Source organism: Mauremys reevesii, linkage group 20 (assembly GCF_016161935.1).
Source record: "Mauremys reevesii isolate NIE-2019 linkage group 20, ASM1616193v1, whole genome shotgun sequence".
Lineage (NCBI taxonomy): Eukaryota > Metazoa > Chordata > Testudines > Geoemydidae > Mauremys > Mauremys reevesii.
The window spans coordinates 22017706-22038860 of NC_052642.1; the positions used below are offsets into that span (position 1 = coordinate 22017706).

The 21155-nt window shown below is 65.8% G+C and overlaps 1 protein-coding gene across 4 annotated transcripts in view; it reads right to left on the minus strand.

The window, feature by feature from the left end:
* Positions 1-21155, minus strand: part of ABR (ABR activator of RhoGEF and GTPase) — a 94702-nt gene that overhangs the window by 3152 nt on the left and 70395 nt on the right. For 3 of the 4 annotated variants that reach the window (XM_039507545.1, XM_039507546.1, XM_039507547.1), the window contains 6 exons: positions 5229-5288; positions 4874-4983; positions 4221-4360; positions 2832-2966; positions 2308-2413; positions 200-347 (listed from right to left, as the gene is read on the minus strand). In XM_039507545.1, coding sequence (XP_039363479.1) covers positions 200-347; positions 2308-2413; positions 2832-2966; positions 4221-4360; positions 4874-4983; positions 5229-5288 — 699 coding nt within the window. Of the gene's footprint in view, positions 1-199; positions 348-2307; positions 2414-2831; positions 2967-4220; positions 4361-4873; positions 4984-5228; positions 5289-14280; positions 14538-21155 lie in introns of those variants that run through there. The other variant, XM_039507549.1, reaches the window with a different exon arrangement.

The following is a 21155-nucleotide window of genomic DNA, read 5'->3' on the forward strand; positions in this document are numbered from 1 at the left end:
CCTGCGGGGACAGCCACATTCAGCACGGCAGGTAGAAGGGTGTGGAGGCCAGTCCAGCTGTGCCTGCAGCTCTGCCCCGACAGCCGGGGGACGCTCTGCACAGTGAGCCGCAGCTTAGGGAGGGGAAAACGCGCACGGCCCAGGAGACAGCACTGCTTCCCCAGGTGGATGGAGCCAGGGCAGCGCTCGGCCCCCATACCTGTGCCATAACGTCGTGGGACCAGATGTCGGAGGCCAAGGTGAGGTGTCCTTTGCTCTCCACCTCGGAGGGTCTCAGCAGTGTTGGGCCAAAGACCGTGGCCAGGTTGTGGAGGGACATTTTGTTGATGGGCTCCTTTTCGGCAACCCTGCGTTGGGGGGTGGGGGGGAAGAGTCAGTCCACTGCAGAGGTGGATCCGGATCCACCCCAGAGCTGCACTCACAGGCCACCTGGCTGGGTGCTGGGCTCCCCGAGCCACTCACGCTCCCCTGGACAACGCAGGGGAGGGGAGCAGCGAGCTGAGCCCCTTTCCAAACTGCCCCCACGGGCGGAGCACTGCTGGCCACAGCGTCTCCTCAGCCTCGCTGTCTGTGGGACACAGGCCAGGCGCACTGCAGGGCTCTGTCCAGCTCCTGCTGGAGACGGGACCTGATTCGATGGATCAGCAGCTGCCGGGGGCTGCGCTGCCAGCCCAGTGCTGCTATCTTAGATGGTACGATGTGCCGGTGCCCCGTGAAAGCCACCCAGGACTCCCCAGCACCCCTCCCCCCGATGTTCTGCAAAGCCCTCCGGCGCCAGGGAAACTGGCATCACAACATTGCCGTCTTCGGAGGCAGCTGTGCTCCCCCAGCACAGGCTGAGCGTGATCCAGGGACCAGATGTGCCCAGTTCTCAGGATGGAAACCAAGCAGCCTTTCCCAGCAGCTCGCTCGCTGCCTGCCCCCTCCCCCAGCTCATGCTGTTCCCTGGGTGATCTTAAATAAACCAGAGAAAAATGCCTCCTGACGCGAGTAACATGAGACCTCGAGCCCATGTCCAAGTTCCCCCGCGCCTTCTGGCCGGCCCTGTGCCTGGAGCCAGAGCCCTGAGCAGTTCCATGGCCTCGGCAGAGGTGCTCGTAGAGAGAACGCCTCGGCGGCAGGAGCCGTGCCCACGCTGCCCCGCCGGGGGCACTAGCCGCTGCGCTCCCCCCACCGCCCCCCACCCACGCTGCCCCGCCGGGGGCACTAGCCGCCGCGCTCCCCACACCCACCCACACTGCCGCCGCACCAGCTGCCGCGCTCCCCTCACCGCCCCACCCACCCACGCTGCCCGCCGTCACTAGCCGCCGCGCCCCACCGCCCCCACCCACCCACGCTGCCCGCCGTCACTAGCTGCCCCACTCCCCCACCCCGCACCCACACCCCGCCAGCACTAGCCACTGCGCTCCCCACCGCCCGCACCGCTGCCCTGCCAGGGGCACCTAGCCGCCACGCTCCTCCCACCGCCCGCTCCCACGTCGCCCCGGCCTGGGCACTAGCCACTGCACTCCCCGCACCCACGCTGCCCCGCCAGGGGCACTAGCGGCCCCACTCCCCCCACCGCCCCGCACCCACGCTGCCCTGCCAGGGGCACTAGCCACTGCGCTCCCCCCACCGCCCCACACCCACCCAGCCCAGCCCGGGGCACAAGCCCCCGCGCTCCCCCCACCGCCTCGCTTTCGCAGAGCTCAGACACGGCAGCAGGAGCGGCACAAGGGACGCCAGAGCCCATCTCGGAGCAAGGGCCGGGCCCACAAATGACTGTTGATTCAGAAGGCCCGAGAACTGCCCTGGATGGTCAGTGCCCTGCCCACAGCTCTGCTGTGAGGGGGTGAGAAGGGGCCAAGCACGTGAGCTGAGCGATTAAAATCCCTGGCAAGCCTGGCTACCAGCGGCCACGGTACAGGGCTGCCAGAGAGCTCTGCGGGGGGACTGGAGTGACAGGAAAGGCCACGGAGATCATCAGGAGCTGCCAGAGACCCAGCTCCCGCAGAGAGGCGCCCCCAGAGCTGACGGCCCAGCGAGCGCTGTATTGAACAGCGCAGAGACGCTAGCCCAGCTCTCGGAGAACAGCCCCCACATCTTCGGCGCAGAGTCCGAGCAGCCCCAGAGCGTCCTCCCCAGGGCTCTGAGCACTGCAGCAAAGCCAGCCGCTCGCGGGTTCTGTCCTAGGACGGCCTCCTGCACAACGCAGCGCGTGGGGCGGCCAGCCCAACCCAGCAACAAGCGGCCCCATTCCTGTGGGGAGGAGAGCCCAAGCGCATTCTCTGTCCCGTCCCCGGCCCGGACCGGCAGCCCCAGCGTTACCTTTTCAAGTGTTCCAGCAGGAAGAGGAAAGTGATGAGGTTGGGGTCGGGCAGTGACCGGAGAAGGTGCATCATGCAGTTCTCCTTGGCGGCGGGATCCGAGAGCGCTGGAGACAAGGGGAGAGCTCAGCCCGGGCGGGGAGGACCCTGCGAGCACCGAGTCTGGCTGGGAGCCCCCTGACTGGGGGTGTGCTGGGGTCACTGAATGACTCGAAACCTCTCACCTCCAGACAGGAGCCTGCCTCCAACTAGCAGCTGATCCCCGGGGAAGCCGGTCTCACAACCGCCCACCGCAGGGGTCTGCGCCGTGACCTCCTGACCCCCCAAGAGCAGGCTGTGGAGCAGGGGAGGAGGTCACGGCGAAGGGGGCCAGTCTCAGGAGCCAGCCAGGCCTCCCTGCACGGCTGGGGACAGCACGTGTCTAACTTCCCAGCAGTGTGCTGGGGTTTGGGCTGTTTCCATCCTGCTGCAAAGCCCCCAGCACCCGCTGGGGTCTGGAGCTGTGGGCCCAGACGGGAGCCTTACCTATCCCCTCCATGAAAGCGGGGTACAGCCGGTCGGTGAGGAGGGGCTCGGGGAGCTCGCGGAAGTACAGCTTCAGGGTGCCCGCAATGGCGTTGATGTCCATGTCGCTCAGCATCATCAGGATGTCCTTGTTATCTGCCAGGGAAACGCCCCCAGACCGTCAGGACGCCGGCCCAGTCCAGCGCAGCCAGCAGGCTCCTGAGTCCTGCCAGCTCCCCGGGGCACTAAACTCTGGCACTCAAGGCTCAGGCCAGACGTGCAGCTCTCGGGAGGTAATGCTGCCTAGTGGGTAGTGCATACCCCCTCTCTCCAGCTGCGAATCAGTACTCACCTCACTGACTGAGCACTGGGGGGCTCTGCACACAAATGCAAAGAATGATCCTTCTCCCATTTCCTGCCCTAACCTGCTGCAGTGCTCCAGCCCAGAGGCAGCTGCAAGGCGGCAGCAGAGGAAGGGATTCCCGAGAAACAACAGAGCGTGTTATTGCCTTGTTTGGTTCTGCGCCACACCGCCTCCTAGTGGTGGAGAGCGAAGGGGCTGGAACAGGGTTGTGATCTTTTAATTCTGCTGCATTGAGCCCAGGGCCAGTGATCGTGAGCCATGGTGGTGTTGGGCCAGGGAGGGAAGTGGGGGACCTGGCACTCGCCGGGCAGGGCAATAGCCAGCTCTGCTTTGCAGCCTGTTCTCAGACAAAGCTGAACGGGGAAGAACTCTTGGGAGGTTCTCCTGGCTCCGTGCTTCCTTGAGAGCAGCCCAGCGGCGACGCAGCTCGGGAGGAGAGCCCAGGGCAGCACAAAGCCAGGGTAACGATGGCTGTACTGATGTCCTCTGCAGAGGCACAGAGGAGAGCAGGGCTGGGGCTGGGGCGGAGCTGCCCGGTGTCTGTGGTTAGCTCAATCAGGGACCGTTTCCCCACAGCTGCCTCGCGTGGCAGGGCAATACCACCACTAGCCTTGTCTGGCTCGAACGCTGACACCACCCAGCACATGTGCTCCCAACCGCAGTCTCAGGCTGGGTCACCAAGCCCCTTCGCGGACATGTCTGCACATTTTTTACACCTAAAATCATGTTAAGCAAGTCCCTGGTTTTCAGGCTGTTCGGATTCAAGGGAAGGTGGACCAGAGGGGAGCTGGCAAGGACCGGCTCTGCAGGGCTCAGCCGATGCGCCCCCCTTCCCAGAAGGGCTTTGCTCTCAGCCATTTGCCCCAGGGATCTCCGGCGTCTGAGCAGAGGGACTGCTGGACGTGCTTAGCTTGGTGCCAGAGGACCCAGCTGTTCTCTTTCCACAACCAACCCGTGCCCCACCTCGCCCAGCTTTGCAAGGATTCCAGCCGCCCCCGGGCAGCACCACGAGCAGTGGCGGGGGGAGCCATTTCCCTGTCACTCACTTGCATCGAAGGCTGCCTTCAGCGCCTGGATGTCCGTGGCAACCCCCGAGATCCGGTAGATGCCGACCTCCTCGATGCCTCTCTTCTCCACCTCCTCGATGCACTGCCGCACAATGTACGGCACCTTGGAGCGCTCCCGCCTGGGGTGGGGAACCAGAGCAGCAGGCGTGAGACAGCCAGGCCCTGGGCCTGCTGCACCCTACGCTTCAAACAGCCACGGTGCCCAGCACACAGGGCGGGCGGTGGGAGCGGCACCCTCTGCTCTGGCAGGGGAAATGGCAAATCAGACTGAAGGGGCGAGAGCCCAGCCCCCCAATCCCGGGCTGAGCCGTGAGCTAGCGGGAGTGGAGCTGAGACTCAGCCTCTGTTGAGGAAGGGGACGCACCTGCTCTGCTCTGGGGGAAGGGATGGGGGCAGCCCGCAGTCCGAGCTGTGCACAGGGCTTCCTCGCACACGCAGCGGCAGGGACAGACATGGACCCTTAGCAGCACATGGCTGACTCCGGCTGGAAGCCATCGCTCAGGTTGGACGTGCTGTGGAGGCGGCACACGCAGGGAGGGCCCCAGTGGCCCGCTCAGTTTGGGCCGAGGGGAAGGGAAGCGCCTCCGAGCTTGGGGCTGCACACGGGTCACCCCCTGGTGCCAGGGACTTACTTTGTCACAACGCTGATTTTCACCCCGAAGACGCCGGTCTGCTTTTTGGACGGGGTCCTCTTCAGGCTCATGTCCCGGCTCGTGAACTTCATGGAGAACTCCACCTTGATCTGAGGGAGGCACAGAGGGCTGTCACCGCAGCGCGTGGCACAGCCGCGGGCAGGGCAGGGAGCCGACTGACCCATGGCAAGTGAGCAGCGATGCACCCTGGCCAGGTGTCTCCAGAGTGACCTGGGAAGCCTGCCCCTCCTAGCCAACAGGGCTGGAAGGGGGGAAGCTATTGTCAGCCCGAGTGCAGGTGCATGGGCAGTACCCGACCCTCACCCCGAGAGAGGCTGCACCTCAGATTACGTACCCCATTCATCTCAATCACGTCCATGTGCCAGTTCTTGGTCGGCACGGCCTGCGGGTCCAGCTGTGAGGAAAGAGAGAAAGTGAAATTCCTAAGTGCTCCCCTGGCCTGCACGTTAGACGCAGCCCCACTGAATCCCGGGGAGGGGCGCTGGCACTATTCATGGAAGTGTGCAGAACATTGCATCACTGGACTCCTCCTGCCCTAGCATAGAATATCAGGGCTGGAAGGGACCTCAGGAGGTATCTAGTCCAACCCCCTGCTCAAAGCAGGACCAATCTCCAACTAACTCATCCCAGCCAGGGCTTTGTCAAGCCTGACCTTAAAAACCTCTAAGGAAGGAGATTCCACCACCTCCCTAGGTGACCCATTCCAGTGCTTCACCACCCTCCTAGTGAAATAGTGTTTCCTAATGTCCAACCTAGACCTCCCCCACTGCAACTTGAGCCCACTGCTCCTTGTTCTGTCATCTGCCACCACTGAGAACAGCCGAGCTCCAGCCTCTTTGGAACCCCCTTTCAGGTGGGTTGAAGGCTGCTATCAAATCCCTGACTTGACGAAGCTGGAGTTACAACAGGGAAAGCTGCTGCCCACCCCGCGAGGAGGGCAAGTGCTACCCTTGCGTTACAGCTGCGGAGATGGGCAAAAGGTGACCCCGAGGGAGCCTGTGTTGAAGCTGGGATCAGCCCCCAGCATCCCTGGCCTATGCCCAGACTGCTCGCTGCCCTGGGGCTGGCTTTTGCAGCGGTGCAGCCAGCCGCTCTGTGCAACGAGCCCTTCTCTCCGGCCTCGGGGAGCAGCGAAAAGCCCCAGCTGGATGCCGCTGAGAGTGCTCCGTTCCTGCAGAGCCAGGCAGTCGAGTTTCCATAAATCAGGGCTATTTCTGGAGCAGTTTCATCAAACAGAGCGAGGGCAGCATTTTCCTCCCAGGTCGCCGGGGCTATTTATAACCCTGGGAACCAGGGGCTCCGCTCGTTCCGGCCGGCCATGTAGGCAGGACGACCCCAGCTGGCTGGGCACGTGCTGGCCAGAGCTGTGCTGGAGTTCCCAGCCATCAAGCACCCTGCTCAGGTGCTGCACCTGGGGCAGGGGCAGTGCGGCCGTGCCGAGCCTCCGGAGCCTGGGTGGTCCCACGGCTGCAGCCAAGGACCCAGCCACTGCCCAGGCGAAGGGGGAAGCAGCAGTCCCATGGCAAGCACGAGCACGGCGGTTTGTTGTGCTGCTTGCGGCACGGAGCACCGCTGCCGGCCAAGGGATGGCCCGGGGCACAGAGAACCGGCAGGGAGAAGGGGGCCGCAGAAGCCCAGCCGGGCCTGGACAAGCAGCCCAGATGCCTCCTGTTTTCCAGCTCCTCTCCTCATGCTGGTCCCGCAGCATCCAGCCAGGAGGGAGCAGCAGGTGGCTCCAAACCGCAGCGGGGAGGCGGCCAGGAGCTTAGAGACAGATGGGATGGGTGCAAATGTGGGGCAGGGCCCCAGGCCCTTCCCCGGACCATAGAGCGTACCCCAGATTGAGTCTCTGCTGTGCTCTCCGCGGGGGGTGGGGGGAGTCCCGGTCTCTCCAGGAGGAGAAAAGATGGGGGAGCTGCAGGAGCCCCCTGGGCCCAGCTCCATGGAGCCCCAGGCTGCCCTCTCATGCTGCCTCTTCCAGCTCCGGGCCAGGGGGGACGTGCCAGGTACCCTGGGCCCCCGGCTGGGATGATGAGCTCCAGATGTGGGTGCGCACGGAACAGGCACCAGGTCCAAGGAGCACTCCGAACGAGGGGTCACGCCCTGCCTGTGTTTTGGGAGAGCGGTGCCAGGGAAAGGGGAGGGATCTCCCAGGAGCTCTCCTGCCCCAGCACCCACCATGGGAGCACAGGCATCGGGTCAGGCACAGCACCGTGCCCGGCCTATGGCTGACCCTGACTGCAGAGGGAGCCAAGGGCTGGTTAGTCCTGACCTGCTCCAGGTCACCTCCGCTCCCAGCCCCTGCAGCAATCCAGCCAGCCTGGCAGGGCTCAGTGAGCACAGCACACCGACTGCCCCAATGCATCGGGTGAGCAGCCCCGGGCTTGGACCCTGCCCGGGGAAAGGGACGGGAGGGCTGGCCCGGAGCTGGAGCTGCGAGGTGCATGAGCCCCTCCGAATAGCCCGGAGCTGGGCTCTGCAGCACAGCCCACAGCTGCTGGGCCGGTCACGAGGCGCCTGGCTGAGCTAGAGCCCAGCTGTGCAGAGCTGCCTTCGCTCCTCAAGGACACGCCGGTTTCCTCTGGCATCTCCTGTCTCAGCAGAGGCTCCGGCGAGAACATGCTGTTCCAGTGAGGCTAGGAAGCAGCAGCCACCACAGGCTTGCCAGCCCCCTCCGCCCTGGAGCAGCCCCAGACGTCGCACAGGCCAAGCCAGGGGCCCTCCCGCTATGTCCGCGCAGCAGGTGGACGGAGAGCGCCATGGCAACCCGCTGAGAGGCACTTGGGTTGGCATCCCCCACCCACGGTACATAGGAAGAGACAGGCTGAGGAAGCCGGGCCCCTGGCTCCGGGCTCTCCCCTTGGCCAGAGCAGTGGGGGCTGTTGCAGCAGGGGCCCAGGGGAGATCTGGGCCTGTGCACGGGAAGGGGAGCCAGTCCCCAGGGGTCGGGGAGACAGTGTTTCAGAGCGTGCCCCCAGTGCCCTCTCCCGAACAGCGGGGCCCAGGGGAGAGCTGGGCCTGTGCACGGGAAGGGGAGCCAGTCCCCAGGGGTCGGGGAGACAGTGTTTCAGAGCGTGCCCCCAGTGCCCTCTCCCGAACAGCGGGGCCCAGGGGAGAGCTGGGCCTGTGCACGGGAAGGGGAGCCAGTCCCCAGGGGTCAGGGAGACAGTGTTTCAGAGCGTGCCCCCAGTGCCCTCTCCCGAACAGCGGGGCCCAGGGGAGAGCTGGGCCTGTGCACAGGAAGGGGAGCCAGTCCCCAGGGGTCGGGGAGACAGTGTTTCAGAGCGTGCCCCCAGTGCCCTCTCCCGAACAGCAGGGCCCAGGGGAGAGCTGGGCCTGTGCACGGGAAGGGGAGCCAGTCCCCAGGGGTCGGGGAGACAGTGTTTCAGAGTGTGCCCCCAGTGCCCTCTCCCGAACAGCGGGGCCCAGGGGAGAGCTGGGCCTGTGCACGGGAAGGGCACCCAGTCCCCAGGGGTCAGGGAGACAGTGTTTCAGAGCGTGCCCCCAGTGCCCTCTCCCGAACGGCAGGGCCCAGCCCCGCGCTCGACAGCCCGGAGAGACGCGGGCACCTTCTGCAGGCGGTGGAGGGATCCCATGGCGCTCGCCCAAGGAGCTGCAGGACAGCAGGGGGCGCTCTTCCCCTCCAGGTCACACCCAGGCCAGCTCCAGCCATGTGTTCTGAGCAAAGCGCTGGGTCGTTCACGGGGTTCCCAGTCACCCAGCTACTCTGGCCAGCGCTGGAATCCATCCCTGGCACCTGCCGGAGTCGGAGAGACGGGGCTGCCTCATGCGGCTGCCCCACAGTAACCCCCCAAACACGCTCAGACCTGCCCACCGCTGCTCCTAGCTCTGGCCAGCAGGCAGCTAGCTACCTTCAGCCCCAGCCGGAGCAGGCCCAGGGGCCTGGTGCATTGGAGGGCAGAGCAGTGGCGCAGTCTAGGCCCTGTGGCTGGATGGGGGGGGTCAGACCAGTGGCAGCTCCCTCCTGCTTTGCTCCTCGCAGGGGAACAGGAGGGGGTGAAGGTGCCTGTCGCGAGCACTGTTGGAGCAGAGCAGGGCCAGGCCAGGTCATGCTAGTCACCACGGTTAACCCACCCACTGCTCGACAGGCTGGGCAGGGGACGGGGGCTGCAGCCCCTCGCTGTGTTCACTGCATGCAGAGCCCTGGCTGGCTAGTCCTGCTACAGGAGGAAGGATGAGCTGAGACCCAGACACCAGCTCTGCCCCCCAGCTGGCCTGGGCTCTCCCACTTGAGGCCTCGTATGGCGCAGGGGAAGCCTGTGGCAGCGTCCGTTCCCTGGCTGGCTGGGGTTGGTGGGGCGAAAGCTCTGAGACAGTTTGCCTGTGATGGCCAGGCCAGGCCCATGGTTGGCAGCGCTCAGGCCGAGCTGGGGCCCGGTGGTTTCTCTCTCCTGCTGTCCCGGGGCCATGCGGAATAGCTGTGGTTTCCAGCCCTCGGCACAGGAATGTCTCCTGACGTACATTCCCTGCAAAGCAGCACAGCGCTCCAGCCAGAGCCACGTGTGCCACGCCCGAGAGCTTCCACCCGCAGGGCAGCCATGGGAGGGGGCAGCCCCCGGTCACAAATCCCACAGCCAGGGCCCCTCCGGAGCTGCAGGGAAGGGGCAGCAGAGCCCCTGCTGCTCCCCCACAGTGCAGAGCGGCCGCACGACAACACCCAGCCCCGTTCTCTCCACACACCCTTCAGCGAATCCAAGCAAGGAGCCCGGCTCCACCCGCGCTGCCAGGCCAAACCCAGCTACTCCAACACAGCACAACCTGCCCCACTGCGAGCCCAACGCCGCCAGCCTGCCGCTTGCATTGCTAGTGCACATGCGCTGGTCCAGAGGGTGCAGCCCACCGGGATACGTTCTCCTGCTGTCACTGCTCCCTCTCTGGGCCTCGTGTCCTAACCACGCACGGCCAGGAGTGGGGCAGCAGGTGGGATGGGCAGAAACTTGCACACTGCCTGTGCTATCCCTGGCATTGCCAGAGCCCCCAGCAGGCCGAAGCAGCGCTCCAGAGAGGCCGGCACACTGGGCGCAGGCTGGAAGGAGGGCAAAGTACCAGAGTCACTGCCTGCCATATGCCGCCGCCCCTGGCCAGGACGCAGCGCGCTGTTTCAGGAGACCGTGACAGACACGTGCCAGGGCTGGAGAAAGCACCAAGCCCCACCTCTGTCCCTGTGCCCGGCGAGCTGTGCCCAGCAGGGACTAGCTGCCTTCTCACCAGGCGTGGGGTGGAGGATCCTCTACCTCATCCACTGCCCCAGAGATCCAGGATGGAGCTGCAGGGGGACCCTTGGCTGAGGAGTCATAGTGCTGCCAGTGGGGGCCCCAGCTGCCCCCCACCCTCACTGCTCTGGCAGGGCGGTGACCAAGCTTCCCCAGCCCCCTCTGCTCTGTAACATGAACCGATTGCACTGAACTTCACTGGAAACCACCACAAACGCCCCCCACTCCCCCCCAGGACCTTTGAAGTCCACATATGGAAGGGGTTTAGCAGGCTCTGAATGAGCCTTTATTAACGCCAGGTTAGCCTCCCGATTCAAAGCCTGACCCTGCCCTCCAGAGAGCACCGCGCATTCCTGCCTCCCCGCCTGCCCCAGCCGGTCCCCTCTCCAGGGCTGGGCGCCCCCAAGGACAGGCCGGATGGACCGAGCATGGGGCTGGCTGCCGGGGAAGTGCTACCACCAGCGCTATGGATAAGGGCCCAGGACACACAGCAGCACCTGCCCTCCACAGGCACCAATGCAGGCAGCCAGGATCAGTGGAGTCTGAAAACCCCCATGGTCCAGCAGGGATTCCCCCCTCCTCCTCCATGGCCACATACCTGCACAAACACGCAGCTGGCAGCTCACTGGCTGCCTCTGGCTCTCCAGCAGCCCGGCCAAGGGAGGGGAGTGACAGAGCAGTGGGACGCACTCATGTCATGCAGGGCACCCGCCCCTCACACCACAGTCTCTCTAGCCCCCACACCCCCCAGGCTTGGGAGCGCCCACCGCTCCCCTCCTAGCGCTGCCCCCCTCGCGGTGGGGACCCTCCAGACACAGCGAGCCCCAGGCCTCTCCGAGAACAGGCCGGCGCATGGTTCAGCCCCTCCACACACACAGCCAGAGCCCCACTGAACCGGGGGAGGAGCGGGCCAGGGCCGCCCGGGGCTCACCGAGCCGCTGTTCACCCAGGTCAGGTTTGTGATGGTCCCTTTGCACCCGGAGCGCTGTTTGCAGGCCCCAGAGTGAGCCGGCAGGCAGGCCAAGGCCGTGCTCACAGCCCTTCGCCAGGGCACTGCGGGACGCCCACCCGGCACAGCTCGGGAGAGGAACAGGGGCCGGCGGCTCCTCCTCCCCCAGGCCCTCGGAGCAGAGCTGCTACTCCACGAAATGCCTTACCCAGACGCCACGCCTGGTGTGATGGCGGATCCATAACTAAATATTTGTGTGGCCTGAAAATACGACAAGTGTGACAAACAAAACAACGTTTGACAATCCACTTCCTCCTCAGCCTCGGGGCCAGCCTGCAGGCTGGGCCACACGCTGCCAGGGGCCCCTCGGGGCTGTGATCAGGGACTGGGGGGAAAACAGGCTCACAGACACTGAGAACACCGCTGGGCTCCGCTGCTCTGCCAGCTCAGCTGGAGCACTCAGGCAGTTTGAGCGTTTCCCCAGCACGGTCCCTCCTGGAGGGCAGACGGGGCTGGGTCACGTGCTGGGGGACACAGCCCCCGAGGCCAGGGCTCTGCAGCCTCCCCCATTGCCCCGGCGCGCAAGGGGGACTCCAAGCCAGCAGCTTGCGTCTCTCCTCACAACCCGTCGCTGCCCATGCGCCAGCGGAGGGGAAGCACCGACTGGGGAGCCGAGGTCCCAGGGGAGCCATTCGCTGCAGCTCACTGATCCGAGGCCGCCCAGTGGGGCTCTCCCCAGACAGCTCTCAGCAGGGCAGGGCCCCCGCAGCACTAGAGCCACGGCCGCCGTTAGCATTCGCTGCCCAGGGGCGAAACGGCCCGGCCCCAGGGGGCGAGATCCGGGCAATCCAAGGGATAACGCCCGGCGCCTGCCCAGGCCAGTGCTGTGCAGACCTGTCCACCCAGCCAAGCAGCCAGACGCTTTCCCTGCTGGGACCCAGGCCTAGGCCCGGCTACTTGGCCCATAAGCTCTCTGGGCAGGGACTGTCCTGTTCTGTGTGGAGAGCGCCCAGCCCAATGGGCTGCCAGCCACCAGCGGGGGGGCGAGGTCCTATGGTAACAAGTCACCACCACCAGCAGGCAAGTCCCAGAGGAAAGCGGCGCCCAACAGCCCTGGATGCCCGGGAGAAGCCGGCCCTCCCGGATGTTCCCTCCTCCACCTCGTCTCTAACATCCTGGGACCGACGCGGTACAGCTCCGCCGCATCCGACTTCCAGCCCCGAGGCATTCGCAGGATCTACGAGCAAGCAGCAGGTTCCAGGCAATTGCACATCCAAGACAAATGGGCGAGAGTCAGTTTCTCCTTCACTGTCTTGCCGGGGTCAGAGGGCAGCAGTGACCCTGGCCCAGCTGCGGGGGAGCCAGCAGCAGGGGACTCGACCCGCCAGCCGCGGCGGGGAGGAGAGCTGGGTTTTGAAGAGGGATTTGCCATTCTGTAAAGAGTCTAAGTTTAAAGCTGGGAGCAGAAATGCTCAGACACATTCACCGCTTTGAAGTTCACCTCAGAACTACCGACAGCTTCTCCCTGTCCTGGTCTCGGCGCTCACATCTCTGGCCAGCAGAGCCTAGGGCAGGTGCTCCAAGCCAGCCACTCAAAGCACGTCTCCCTGAGCAGTCCAGGGCCAGGCAGCTTCCCTGACAAAGCTCCTCGCTTCTGTGGCTTAATCCTCTTCCAGGGACACCGGCTACCCAGAAATTAGGTTAATGCCCCCGTCACAGCCGGGGAGCCAGCGAACGCGTGCTGAGCGGATGAAAGCCCTGTTACTAAGCAGACCTCGGCCCCTGCAAGCCTGACGTTTTGCCATGGTTCATGCCAGCAGCCCAATCCCCCTGTGTGTAACAGGCGCCACCAGCTGTGTGCCTAGGAGTGAGGCTGAAGTGACCCCGAGACAGCTCCCAGGGGGAGCAGACACCACCACCACCAGACGGAGACACCCGTGCACGAGCGGCACCCTCCAGAGACGTCAAGACAAACGCTGGGGTGACGGCTGCCCTCCACGGAGCGGGCAGTGGAGCTGGCATCCCTTAAGCTTTGCCTCGTCACCCACACGGTGCCCCGGGATGGACTGCACAGCTCCCTGCCGCCCGCCGGGGCTGTCAGCGTCACTAGCACCAACGCTCGCCCTGCGTGTCCCCTCCCGAGCCGGGCAGCACCAGCAGGGAGCGTAACCACAGAGCGAAGCCGTCCCTATCAAAACGCCCAGAGCACTTTGTAAAGCCTCTGCAGCCCTAGAGAGAACGGGTAACTAGCCCTGGCTCTGCAGAGGGAGCCTTAACCTCATGGTGCCACAACTACCCAAAGGGGCCCCTCACTCTGGGTGCCAGCCCCAGGTTTGGGCACCACGGGAATCGTGAGCAGGCAGCCACCCTGGCATCGCCAGCTCTTCTGGACAACTGGGGCTGAAGTGACTCGTCCCGGGTTGCAGAGGGAGCCTGCGGCAAGGCTCGGAATAGAACCAGCGACGGTCTCCAGGGAGCGGCACACGCTGCCCGCCGCGCCCAGGCTCCCCGCGGTCAGGGCCGGATACAGCAGGGCGGTGGGGAAAAGTGGTGCCTGGCCTTTGGACCCCACGATCATCTGCTCACACCGTGAATCACGAGATTCATGTACCTTCCCATAGGCAGCAAAACTAAGCTCGTTCCAGCCCCCCAGCTGGCCTCTTGCAGCAAGGAGTGCCACAGGTTGGGGGGACAGCGTCCTCTCCCCCTGACTCTGCCCCATCAGATTAACTGCATGAGACCCACTGCAAAGCCACAGCCCCTGGCGCACTGATATTCAGAACCAGCCCAACCCAGCCCCTCACCCTCCAGCGGCCTCTGCAGGGCAGGCAGCTTCAGCAGCTGTAAGGTGCAGTCCCTGCCTGGAGCCGGCTGCCCGGTGCGGTGCCTGGCTAGCTCGGCGCCTGCGGATTCCCTGGGCAGGAGGAACAGCCTCTCTCAGCACCCAGCGCGTCTACTCAAGGCAGAAGACAGATCATCGCCTTCTCTGCTGGGGAGCCTCCCCCGAGGCTGCACCCTGGAGCGGACGCCCTGCAGAGGGACTGAACCGGCTCCCTGAGCACCACGGACACCCAGGGCACTGGGTAAGTCCCAGGGGGCCCCGCGCTCGGCAGGGCTACAGCGGCTGGCACCCGCGGGCGAGGGTGAACCCTGGGCACGCCCAGCCCCCCGCCGCACAGGGAAGGGGGAAGAGAAGACAGCACCTTCTGCCGGAGCAGCTTGCTGCGCACGCGGCCCCACAGCCTGGCTCCCGTGTTGGAGGGGCGCTTGCCCCCGGGCTCCTCCAGCCCCTCCAGGCAGCAGTGGTCCAAGTGCTCGCACACCGAGCTGAGCTTGCAGTCCGGCTGCACCAAGACCTCCGTCATCTTGGGCTCCCTGCAGCCTCCCCGGTCTAGCAGAGCGCAGCCCCTGCCAGCCAGGTCAGCGGTGCCCAGGAGAGCCCATCCGTGCCGAGCCCCAGCGCAGAGGCAGCACAATAGGCAGGCGCAGCTCCGGCTCAGCTGGGAGGGTAGGGAGCCAGCGAGCAGCCCTCCCCCTCCGAGGAAGTGACTCAAAGGCAGGCTCCCCCCACTCCCTTTAACTCCTTCACTGCCGCTCCTGCCAGGAGCCTGGCACAGCCGCTGCGTGAAGCAGGACAGCCGTGGCACAGCCCAGCGGCCCCGTTAACTCCTTCCCCGCGGCTCCTCAGGAGCCAGCGACCGGCCCAGCGCAGCAGCCCCGGTTCCTCCCGCCCTCCCTTGACTGGAGCCACGCACCCTCAGCCAAGCCTCAGCCCCGGGGCAAGGGAAGGAAATTGGCGTTTACAGAGGGGATCTGCCCTGGGTCACACCCAGCAAGGGACTGAACCCCAGGCTCCAACCACTAGACATGCTGTCCATGGGGTAACCGTATGTCTCTGGCATAACGCAGGGGGCTTTCACTGCTCCTCGCCCCTGGCACGGACACACACTGGCCAGCACACCCGAGACAGGCGCGCTTAACCCTTTAAATCCTGTGCCCCAAGGCCGTGCTGTAATTCAGGGGCCGGGCCTTGGTGCTCCTGCGAATGACCCCCAAGCACAGCGCTGCCCTCCAGCCCCAGAAAGGGGGCTCTCTGGTCTCCTCGCACCGTCCAGGAGCTGCCCTTCCCCTGCCTGGCTTTGCTTAGAACATTCCCCCCCAGAGAAGCCAGGATGCCAGGGGCTCCTCTGCCCTCGTCACCCAGGTCTGCCCGGCTGCAGCACAGACGCAGCAGCAGGCCGTGCACAGGCCACGAGAGCTCCCTGAACCTCCCCCAGCTGGGAAGGGGCAGAGACACGGACCCTCGCTCTGGCCTTCCCACGCTGTCAGCCGGCAGAGCCGAGATGTCACATCCCAGATTGCAGGGGGGGGGGCCCCGCGGAGACCGGCAGCAAATACCAGCGCTGGTCACGTCACACACAGGAAACGGAGTCATCAACAAGGCTGTCACAGGCCAGAGCGACCACCCCTCCAGCAGGCAGTGCCCCCAGCCTCAGCACACCTGCCGGGAACACGGGCAGCAGCCAGAAAGTAGCCCCCGAGCAAGGACATGCAGTAGTGCCGGAGGGGGGGGGAGGCACCGCGCCAGGCGCTGTCCGGCCATAGCAAGATGGTCCCTGCCCCGGAGAGCCGAGAAGCCATTTCACCGCCCGGGGAAGCCCGCTCAGCACACAGCACTCCCCTTCCCCAGGGCTAGTGCGACGCCAGGCAGGTTAGCCCCGCAGCGGAGGCTGCACAGGGGTGGAGGAGTGTGGGGGGCAATTCCTTCCAGACCTGCCCCATGTGGCTGGGCTGCTCCCCAAGCAGAGGAAAGGGCCCTGCCCTGGGTGAAGGAACGGCCCAGGCTACAGCGGGCGACAAGCGGGTTCAGCTGCTGGGGTCTCTCCCTGCCGGACTCGGGTCTTGGCGAGGGGGCTTTTAAGCCCCCGCAGTGAGGGACGCGATGGCCCCAGCGCAGCCAGGAGGGAGGCTGAGCTCCAGTGGCTCTGCCAGCAGCACTGGAGACACAGCCGGGTGGGGAGCGTCCCTTCTCTCCTCCTCCCCCTTGGCTGCGCCGCTGCCCCCAGCCCAGGGCCTGTGCGGCTTGGAAGCCTCCGCGCGCTTCGTCTGCTCCTCCCTAGGGCTGATCCAAGACAGCAGCTTGGCTGGAAGCTGGCCAGAGCCCAGGGTACAAGAGCCCACGTGCTGGAGGCCAGCAGCTTCCGCCACGCCTCCGCGGGGAGAGAGACAGACGCAACCAGCCAAGCTGCAGCTGCGGCGCAGAGACGGCCGGTTCCCCTGCCTCTCCCTCCCAGCCCAGACACGCGTGCATCCAACGCATGGAGCCCAGGGCCGGCCTCGCAGGCTGGGGAACGTGGGGAGCCCCTCCCCACAAAGCCAGCTGGGGGTCCAGTATCCCCGGTGAGTCTCAGGGGCAGGGACCGCTCGGCCTGGGGCAATGGCACCCAAAGGCACAATGCCTTTGCCAGGGCCTGCACCCAACCAGCACCGGCCACCCCGGTAGGCAGGGCCCCACGTTGCTCGGGCTGTGTCGGGAAGCAGTGCAGCACATCACTCGCTGGCCGGAGCCCCCAGCTGTTCCTTCCTCCTCCGAGCACACCCGGAGCCTGGGCCAGGCCACCTCATCTCCGCCGGAGCCCATGTGCCTCCTCCCGCTAACAGCCCCCCGCGCAGGGGGCAGCGTCCCCGACAGCAGAGCATGGGGCGGCTGGGAACTCAGCCCCCATGGCAAATGGGTACCGAGTAACACCGCCTGCCCTGCTGCCCGGCACGCCCCACAGAGCCTGAGACCACCCAGCTAGCTTCCGCCTCCAAGGCCGCGCAGGAGCCCAGCACACGGCTGGGGGCCCCCGTGCAGGCTGCCCGCCCCCCGCCCTGCTTAGGGAAGGCCCCGAGAAACTGCTCTGCGGCCCCGACTCCGACCTCCCTGGGCTCGGGCCAGCTGCCGGCATGGGGTCGGTCGCGTCGGGCATGGAGCTGGGGCCAGCAGCTGAGGGGCCTGGCCCCGGGGTTCCGCTCTTGCAGGGGGAGCGTGGGGCACCCTGGGCCTCATGGGGCCAGGCCGGAGCTCCCAGGGCAGGGTCCGGGGGCCCCCTGCCCACTACCCACATGCTGGGGACCGTGGCAGGGCGGGAGCAGGCAGGGGGACGCAAAGGGAAGTGGCTTCACGCCTGCTGTGCAAGGCACTTGTGACCATGGCAACACACAATCCCCTGTGAAAGGAAGTGCCCCCCCCAGCTCAGCCTGGGGGCTCCGCCGCTGGGGCAGCTTCCCCCTCCCCAAGCTCACGCAGCAGAGGGGGGAGCGACTCTGGCTCAGGCAGTTACTCCTGCCGCCGCATCACTGGGGAAGGGAACGCCAGTCAGGGACGTGCTGTACCCCCAGCCCCGCCCTCCGCACGGCGCCTTGCCCATCCCCGCTGCCCGGCTGGAGACGGTCCGGCTGCACTGGGCAGTCACTTGCACACCCCCTCCGCTCAGCCTCGCAGTGCCAGACACCTGCCCACGTCCTCACCCGCCCCACGGAGCCAGAATACAGGGAGGCTGTGTAGGGCAGAGAGTGCAGAGCTCCGCGTTTACCCAGCACCCACCCACAATATGCAATGCACCTGCCCAAGCTGCCAGCCTGTGCTCAATACGGGGGGGGGGGGGGACAGACACAGAAAGGGGCTAGCATCAGCAGAGCTGGGCTAGCAGGGGCTGCGGGTCGTGACTGAGGGGCACTGGCAGAGCTGGGGGGGGGAGCCCAGGGCTGGGCTAGCAGGGGGCTGTGGGTCGGGACTGAGGGGCACCGGCAGAGCTGGGGGGGTGTGGAGTCCAGGGCTGGGCTAGCAGGGGCTGAGGATTGGGGGGCACCAGCAGAGCTGGGGGGAGCCCAGGGCTGGGCTAGCAGGGGCTACGGGTCGGGACTGAGGGGCACCGGCAGAGCTGGGGGGGGGTGGAGCCCAGGGCTGGGCTAGCAGGGGCTGAGGATTGGGGGGCACCGGCAGAGCTGGGGGGAGCCCAGGGCTGGGCTAGCAGGGGCTACGGGTCGGGACTGAGGGGCACCGGCAGAGCTGGGGGGAGCCCAGGGCTGGGCTAGCAGGGGCTACGGGTCGGGACTGAGGGGCACCGGCAGAGCTGCATGGGGGCAAGAAGCTTTTTCAAACCCAAAATATTCCTAAACTGAGCTCCCTCCCCCACCGCCTGGCCCTCTCCAGGGAGGCCGTCTGGGCTGGTGCAAGAGCCTGCAGTGCTCTGAACCCCGTGGGGGGCTGTCCCAGTGCACCCCGAATCCCGGGCTGGCAGACACTGAACACAGAGCCAGCCGGCCAGGGATGCAGGGGAAGCACCACTCTGGATGGACAGAACTCTGCTCGCCCGGCTTGAGACTGCCCAGAAACAGCAGCGGGCAGGGCAATGCCCCCTCCGAGGGTCCTGTGCTGGCTGCGACTCCCTGAGCCAGCCCGGCACGGCACAGCTCAGCCCCCGGCTGGTCCATGGAGAGGAACTGCTCAGCTCCAGCCTGTCTCCCCGCCAGCTCTTACCCCCAGCAGGGTGAACACGGGGCCTGGGAGCGAACAGACTGCAGGAAGTGTCAGGATGCCACCCTATAAATCCGCAGGACGCCCACACCTGGAATCCCGCGTGCAGTTCAGTGTCACAGAACTGGCCAAACCACAGAGGAAAGCAGCAGAAACGTTCCGGGGTAGGGAACAACGTCCACACGAGGACAGCGTAACACGACGGGCAGGAGGTTAGGACGGATATTCTACACCCAACGTGGAGCTAGAAAACCACGGCTGGTGCGGGGAGACCGTGTTACTTCCCCCTTCACGTCCCAGGCTGCAGATTTAACACAAACCGAAGGACGTGCCTCTCCGGAGAAAGCAGTTAACTGTGGAACTCCTTGCCAGAGGATGCTGAGAAGGCCAAATGCACAGCTGGGTTCCAAAAAGAACGAGCCAGGTTCATGGAGGATGGTCCCTCAACAGCCATTAGCCAGGCTGGGCAGGGCCATAACCCCACACTCAGTCTGGGCGTCCCTAGCCTCCGACCGTCAGGACCTGGGACTGGGCGACAGGGGCCGGATCACTCCACGGTTGCCCTGTTCTGTTCATTCCCCCGACGCACCCGACCCTGGGACACGGCTCCTTGGATCCTTGCTCTGACCCAGTCTGGCCATTCGAGACACGTGGGGGAGGGGTTTACCAGCCTGCCCTCCCCCTTGATTTTTACTGGGGGTGGGGGGGGAGTTGGTTTGTCTCGGCCAGAAGAAATCAATTCCTGATGGATTCTGCCTGCAGCGCCTGGCGCATCCCCAGGGACAGGAGGCCCGAATGCTGTATTTGCATATTGAACGATTTCCCGGCCTGATTTATGAACCCAACTGCAGAAGCAGGGGCAGTGGGAGGGGAGGGCGCAGTCCCCAGAGCCGACATCTGCTTCCCATTGCAGACTTCCCGTCTCAGAGTTCGTCTGCAGCGGCCAGGTCGGCTAAACCATAAACACCTGGGGAGAGGAGGCAGAGAGAACCAGGCTCTGCACAACCTCTGCTGGGTCACACCCAGCATGGAGCCTCCGGCCTGGCCGGGGCAGACACACAAGCAGAGGAGAGGCCCGCGCGGTGACCGGGGCCAGCCGGGAAGCTGGGAGCAGGGGAGGGGACGTTCAGGACTGGGGCGAGCCAGGTGCATTGGGAATGGTGTATGCAAATCCCAGGCTGGGGTGTCAGAGATGCCGCAGGCCCGAGAAGCTGTCTGCGCGGGTGGCTCAAAGCCCCCAGGAAGAAGGGGCAGCCCTTGGCCTGCCACAGCTGACCGCCTGCCAGCCAGGTACACCGGAGCTCCCAGGCTCGGCTAGCACCGTCCCTGCTTTCCCAGGGCTCTGGCACCGATCAGCCGGCCAGCATGGGCCGTCAGCGCAGCCACCCAGAGCCACTCCCCACACTGGCACCAGCCCCCTTCCATGCCGATCTCAGGGCATGAGCTGCCATCTGACTGACGCATGAGCCAAGGTCCCAGGGGACACAGCGAGGCCCAACCGCTCTCCCACCCCCGCATTCTCACAGGGTCGCGCCAGTCACCTCCAGAGAGCAGCACAATGCTCTGCAACCCGGCTGGCCAGGCCACAGGCGCTGGGGGAGCCGGGCACCTTTCGGAGCCCACACGGCTCCGCTCCGGGCTCCTCCTCAGCCCTCTCCCAAGGGTCCCTCTTGCCCAGGAGTTCCCCCCACAAGCCTGGCACACAGCGAGGTTGTTCGCAGCAACCGGTGAGAGGGGGACATGCCGTATGCAAAGCCTGCCCCAGTCCCCCCGGGCAGCAAGCCACGCTCGCCCCCACCGGCTCTGCCGAAGGATCAGCCCAGGGCCTCCTGCTGCACACGAGCTGCCTGGCACTGGGGCTGCAGGCCGGGCTCTCGGAGGAAGCCAGGAGGGTGGGGCCGGCAGGCAGCGTTCCGGGCCGGGAAGCAGAGGCTACTGTCGGGCCTCCATTAACAGCCATTACGGGAGCCCCAGGGAGCCTGTGGGGAACAAGCCCTCCCTCTCCAGGGTCTCCAGAGAGCCAGCCTGCCCCAGGGCCAGGGCCGGGGCCTTCACCTGCCTGGCAAGCCGGGGAGCTGCCCAGAGGGCCCCTGCAGCACGCGGATGGCTGGGGGCACATTGGAAGGCACTGGGCAGCCCCCCTGGGCTGAATGGGGCGAGCGTCGAGCCTGGAGGCCCATGGTGGATCGGGACTGCCCCCCCTCACTGCACACAGAGCACATAGCCAGTCCTGGGAGAGCAATTCCTTCCTGAGCCCAGCTGGAGGCCAGCCTACGCCCTGGAGCATGTGGGTTGAAAGTTAGAGCCTCGCTCCCACCATCACAGATGCTGTTCCAGCTTCCGACAGGCCACCCGCCTTTCCTCAGGGGCTGCTTGGCTCCTGGGGCCGTCTCTCAACTCTCTGGGCCCAGAGGCCTCCTCCAGCCTCCGCCCCCAAGGTTCACACGGCAGCGCTCTGCCTCCAGAGCGGGCTGGGCTGCTAATGCGCCATCCCTGCACGGGCTCCCATGTGCCCCTGACTCCAGGCTCAGGGGCCGTGTGACTCATGCTTGTTGA